This window comes from Myotis daubentonii, chromosome 9 (assembly GCF_963259705.1).
Source record: "Myotis daubentonii chromosome 9, mMyoDau2.1, whole genome shotgun sequence".
NCBI classification, from domain to species: domain Eukaryota; kingdom Metazoa; phylum Chordata; class Mammalia; order Chiroptera; family Vespertilionidae; genus Myotis; species Myotis daubentonii.
Window position 1 is genome coordinate 28,014,101 of NC_081848.1, and position 6,000 is coordinate 28,020,100.

A 6,000-nucleotide genomic window follows, 5' to 3' on the forward strand; every position below is an offset into this window, starting at 1 on the left:
CATCAGAACAATAATACTTTCGTAAGTTGGTTTTTTAGTCAACCAGAGGACAACCAAAAAAGGAAAATTAACATTTATTGAAAACTTACCAAATGCCAGGAACTATATGCCAGGTACTTGCACATGGATTATCTCATTGAATTCTCCCAACCCCTCTTCTATTGTTCCCATTTTGAAAATGAGGAAGCCCTGGCCAGTGTGGTTAGATTATTGGCCTTTAGATTTAAGAGTTGTGGGTTTGATTCCTGGTCAAGGGCACATACCTGGGGTGCAGTTTCGATCCCCAGCCTTGGTTGGGGGCACGTATGGGAGGCAACCAATTGATGTGTCTCTATCACATCAATGATGTTTCAGTCGTTCGCTCTTTCTCTCTCCGCCCTCTCCAATCCTCCCTACACTTACTCTCTCTAAAAAAAAAAAAAAAAAAAAAAAAGAAAGAAAGAAAGAAAGGAAGAAAAAAAGAAAAGATACTAAAATCTTCCTTTAAGAGATATCAGATACAAAGGAACTGGGCTCAAATGGCCCCCAAATCTCAACAGGAATCTTGAAGGCTAGAAAACACTGAAGCCATGAGTTCAAATTTCTGAGAGTAAATGTACCACAGCTTCCTTATCCATTCATTTACTGATGGACACAAACTAGATCACCAACTTGCACCATACACAAGAAAAAACTCAAAATGGATTCGACTTAAACGTAGTCATGAAAACATAAAAATCCTAGAAGAAAACATAGGTAGTAAAGTCTCAGACATTTCTTGTAGCAATATTTTTTTCTGACATACCTCCTCTGGCAAGGGAAACAAAGGAAAAGAAAATAAGCAAATGGGACCACATAAAACTACAAAGCTTTTGCACCATCAACAACGTGAAAAGACAACCCACTGAATGGGAGAACATATTTACCAACGATACATCAGATAAGGGGTTAATATCCAAAATTTATAAAGAACTTATACAACTCAACACCAGGAAGACAAATAATCCAATTTAAACATGGGCAAAGGACCTGAATAGACACTTCTCCAAAGAGGACATATAGATGGCCAACAGACATAAGAAAAGATGTTCAAGGTCATCAGAGAAATCCAAATGAAAACCACAGTGAGATATCTGACAAAATAGACTTTAAAATGAAGGCCATCAAAAGAGACAACAAAGGTCACTACATAATAATAAAGGGATCGATCCAACAAGAGGTTATAACCCCGGTAAACATATATGCACCCAATATAGGAGCACCTAAATATATATATATAAAAAAACAACTTCTAGAGGACTTTAACAGAGAGAAAGACAACAATACAGTCATAGTAGGGGACTTTAACACCCCTCTGACTTCACTGGGTAGATCTTCCAGACAAAAACTTAACAAGGAATCAGACTCTAAAGGACATAGTGGATGAGATGGATTTAATTGACATTTATAGAACATTTCACACCAATGCAGCAGAATATACATTTTTCTCAAGTGCACGTGGATCATTCACAAAGATGGACCACATGAGAGACTTTATAAAAGAAGATATACAAGTGTCTAATAAGCACTGGAGATGATGCTTAGCATCAGACAATGCAAATTAAAAGCACAACGAGATGCCCCTACACACCCACTAGATTGGAGAAGATTAAGACAACTAACAGTACCAACTGCTGGCTAGGATGGGGAGCACGGGCACATTCACACATGATCCCTGGCAATGGAAAGTGGTACAACCCCTTTGGAAGTCTGTTTTGCATTTTCTTATGTTGAACATATGCTTATCATCCCAAAACAGCAATCCAAAAGTAATGAAAACATATGTGCACACAAAAATCTTGCACATATTTGCTCATCGCAGCTTTATTCACAATAAAAAAGAAACTAGAAACAACCCAATGTCCATCATCTACCCATTGTAGTATTCATTCAATGTAATACTACTCAGCAGTAGAAAGCAATAAACTACTAATGCATGCAACAACTTTGATAAACTCTAAAATCATCACGCTGAGTAAACGAAGATAAACACAAAAGAGCACTTATTGTATGATTCCATCTACATAAAATTATAGGAAATGCAAAGGAATCCATAGTGATGTAAAATTGATCCATGATCATGCAGGGGTGGGCAAACTTTTTGACTCGAGGGCCACAATGGGTTCTTAAACTGGATCGGAGGGCCGGAACAAAAGCATGGATGGAGTGTTTGTGTGAACTAATATAAATTCAAAGTAAACATCATTACATAAAAGGGTACGGTCTTTTTTTTTTTTTTTTTTTTAGTTTTAGTTTTATTCATTTCAAACGGGCAGGATCCGGCCCGCGGGCCATAGTTTGCCCACGGCTGATCTAGGGCCAAGGGTAAAGGGAGGAATAAACTGCAAAGGGCAAGATGTACATTTTCTCTATTGAGATTGAGGTGGTGGTTTTTTGAGTCTATTCTACATCTGTCAATACTCTCAAATTGCAGGCTATATATGGAAGCAGTTTACTTTATGTAAATTATACTTCAATAAAGCTGGGGTATTTCTTATGACAGTATCCTTTGAAAGAGTCTGAATATAGGAATAACTGTCATGCTGATTAGCTTCAAGGAGTTCAAAATGGCTCCCTCAAATGTCACTCTTTTTCATGCCTACAAACCGGAGGATTTGCACTGATCTTTTGGCTTTCACTTTGTCCTATTTGTATTACTTATACTTGCAACATGGGAGAGAGGTTTAATCTGTGGCAGAGAGATTCTGAAACTTTAACCTCCTTCCCTCTAAGTCAGAGTTTGCAACCAGTTAAATCTTCTTGACAAAATATAATGTCTAAATAAGATTGCTGATTAAACCCAGGGACCGAGGAACAAAGAATAACATTCAGTTGCAGCCCAAAGTTACATGAACTTGAAACATTTCTTAATAAAGCAATCAGCTAACGTTTTGTGAAGATGAAATTAGGGCAGAAAGGCTCCTGCCACAGTCAAATAGATTGCATCCTAATAGTGGTTTAGGGACACTTTATGAAGGCGATATCCTGTTAACTTTACACAAAGATTACCATGGGAGTACAACCAGTTTCAGTACACTCTTCACTCTGCAATATCTTAAACACTTTATTGTTAAGATCAAATATGCAAAACGAACTTACCGAAGAAATGACCTAATATTCTCAGCTTTCATCTCAGATATCAGGTTCCACCGCACACTTTGATGGTAGCGGTGGGTAGTAGTTGTTTCTTTGAGAGGCTTAATAAACCAGCCTGAGGGGAGAAGACACAGGCACATATACATCACACACACACACACACACACACACACACACACACACACACACACACTTTAGACTTTTATAAAAACTAGAGCCAAATATAGCCCTTCCCTAAGTAAGAAATAGATCTCGGTGAGCTTTACAGAAATAATTCATATTAAAGGCAGGGAACCTTCCAATTCCATTGTGTAATGCAATTTTGAGTTGGTTAAAAAGAGTTTTTATATCAGGGAAGTTCTTTTCATTTTCCCACGTTAGATATCAAGGCCTGGGCCTTCCTCTTGTTCTGGCGGGGGTGGGGCGGGGGGGGGGAGAGGGGGTCGGACAAGGAGCGTGATGGGGGTGGGGGGCGCTAATTCTTAGCACCATGCCAGACACACAGGAAGCATTCCACAGATTTTTATTTAATCAATGATGGGGGAAGGGCACTTTTTGCAGCGCGGCACACATTAATTACTAGCTTTGGGTGACTCATTGATAATGCTTGTAAGGGAAACCTCCATGTTCATCCCTGCGGAGAGTGACGCTCTAAACAGCTCTTATCAGTACCCTGAACCCTGGGAGCATCTAATAAACCTGGACTTCGGTCACTTTATTAGGAAAGCCCACTGCGTTCCGTTAGGCTTCCGGTTGGGCTGAAACTCCGCGAGTTCACCATCCCGGACGGAGATGAGCTCAGCAGGCGGGAGGAGGCCAGCACAGTCCAACCCCGTTTTCCCTGCAGAGCCGCAGCTGCCCTGGGCTGGGGGCTGGGGTTTGCACACTTACCCACCATGAATCCTGCCAGGAAAGAGGCCAGCGCTGCAGCCAAGCACATGCAGAGGTACAGCCGGCCCCTGGACTTGGCCATGGCCTCTTCGCGGCTGAGCTTGGAGCGCAGGCTGCTGTAAGGAGCCTCGAGGGTGCACAGGAACCAGGAGAGCGCGCTTGGGGAGGCGCTGAGCATCCAGGCTCCCGCGGGGCGTGGCCACCGTGCACCTTGGCCCAGGCTCTGCCTCCGCCCCCCAGACCCCCCCATCGAGGAGAAGGGAAAGCCTGCTCCCAGCAACTCCTGGCTCCTTCGTTCCCCAGGGGGCCGCCAAGGGAGAGAGAACGCTCTGCAGGGGAGGGAAACACATTGTTCAGGTTGGCAGGCAACTTCCAGTCTGTTGATTCCAGGCAGCAAAGTCGGCTGCCGTGGGAGCTCTGAAAGTGTCCCTACTGGGTGCCTAAAGCACTGCTGACCTGCCTCTGTGCCACCCCCGTTCTAGGCATTGCTGAGTTTCAGCGGGAAATGCACCGAAGTCCCACTTGCTCTCCCTTCCCTGTGGATTACCCTGCTGCCCCGGATTCTGTCCTAATTTCTGATGGGTCACACTTGGGAAGCATTTTGGATGCTGGCCGCTTCACTGTCTGACATAGGAGTTCCTTCAGGCATCAACATCACAACTGGTAGGTTTGCGTTCTTTTGTTTCCCCCTTAGCTGAACAGGTCTCCAGATTCCTGTACTTCTCCGTTCCCTCTGCAACTGGAGCGTGTCCCTACCCCACTGGAGTGCTGTGGGTTCAAGTTCATGAGATTAACCATCGCAAGTGCTTTGCTCCATCACTGGCAGGAGGGTCTCAACAAACGCCACCCTCTCTGTCCTCCCACACCTATCACGTTTACAGATGCTTCTCTTTAAAAGTGTTTTGTCTTTGCCCTAGCTGGTTTGGCTCAGTGAATAGAGCGTCGGCCTCCAGACTGAAGGGTCCTGAGTTCGATTCCAGTCAAGGTCATGTACCTTGGTTGCGGGCAACATCCCCAGTGGGGAGTGTGCAGGAGGCAGCTGATCAATGCTTCTCTCTCTCATCGATGTTTCTAACTCTCTATCCCTCTCCCTTCCTCTCTGTGAAGAATCAATAAAATATATTTAAAAATAAATAAATAAAAGTGTTTTGTCTTTATAGTAAAGTAAGTGTTTTGAACAACAACAACAAAAGTGTTTTAGAAAGTTTGCACAAGGAAGGTCCCTGGAAATAGCACTCCCAAATCCATCCATTTCACCCTAGAGCAGTGGTTCTCAACCTTCCTAATGCCACGACCCTTTGATACAGTTCCTCATGTTGTGGTGACTCCCAACCATAAAATTATTTTCGTTGCTACTTCATAACTGTAATTTTGCTACTATTATGAATCGTCATGTAAATATCTGATATGCAGGATGTATTTTCATTGTTACAAATGGAACATAATTAAAGCATAGTGATTAATCACAAAAACAATATGTAATTATATATGTGTTTTCCGATGGTCTTAGGCGACCCCTGTGAAAGGGTCATTAGACCCCCAAAGGGGTCGCGACCTGCAGGTTGAGAACTGCTGCCCTAGGGGAAATCTTTAGCAAGTCCCGACTGGATTCCTCATATCCAACTGAAAGCAGTTTTGCAGCTAAAGGAAAAATGCCTATGAGTGGGTTATGAGAGATAGTATATCTGTGGTTACATTCCCAATCTCTACTGCATTTTCCAAGCCCTGATGATCTCAGCTGTGAAAAATATATAAACAGCCTGGCTGGCGTCGCGTGGTGGTTGAGTGTTGACACATGAACCAAGAGGTCACTGGCTGGATTCCTGGTCAGGTACATGCCCGGGGTTACAGGCTCCATCCCTAGTAGGGGGCATGCAGGAGGCAGCAGATCACAGGTCATTAATATTTCTCACCAATGTTTCTATCCTTTTCCCTTCCTCTAAAATAAATCAATAAAAACACACTTTAAAAACTATATGTAAATAGATCCACCTT

General features: G+C 43.0%; 1 protein-coding gene across 1 annotated transcript in view; it reads right to left on the minus strand.

Moving 5' to 3' along the window:
* Window positions 1-4,247, minus strand: part of NAALAD2 (N-acetylated alpha-linked acidic dipeptidase 2) — a 44,158-nt gene extending 39,911 nt beyond the window's left edge. Inside the window, 2 exon segments of the mRNA XM_059708166.1 lie at window positions 3,118-3,229; window positions 4,006-4,247. Coding sequence (XP_059564149.1) covers window positions 3,118-3,229; window positions 4,006-4,183 — 290 coding nt within the window. The 5' untranslated portion in view covers window positions 4,184-4,247.
* Window positions 4,248-6,000: the final 1,753 nt, after the last annotated feature.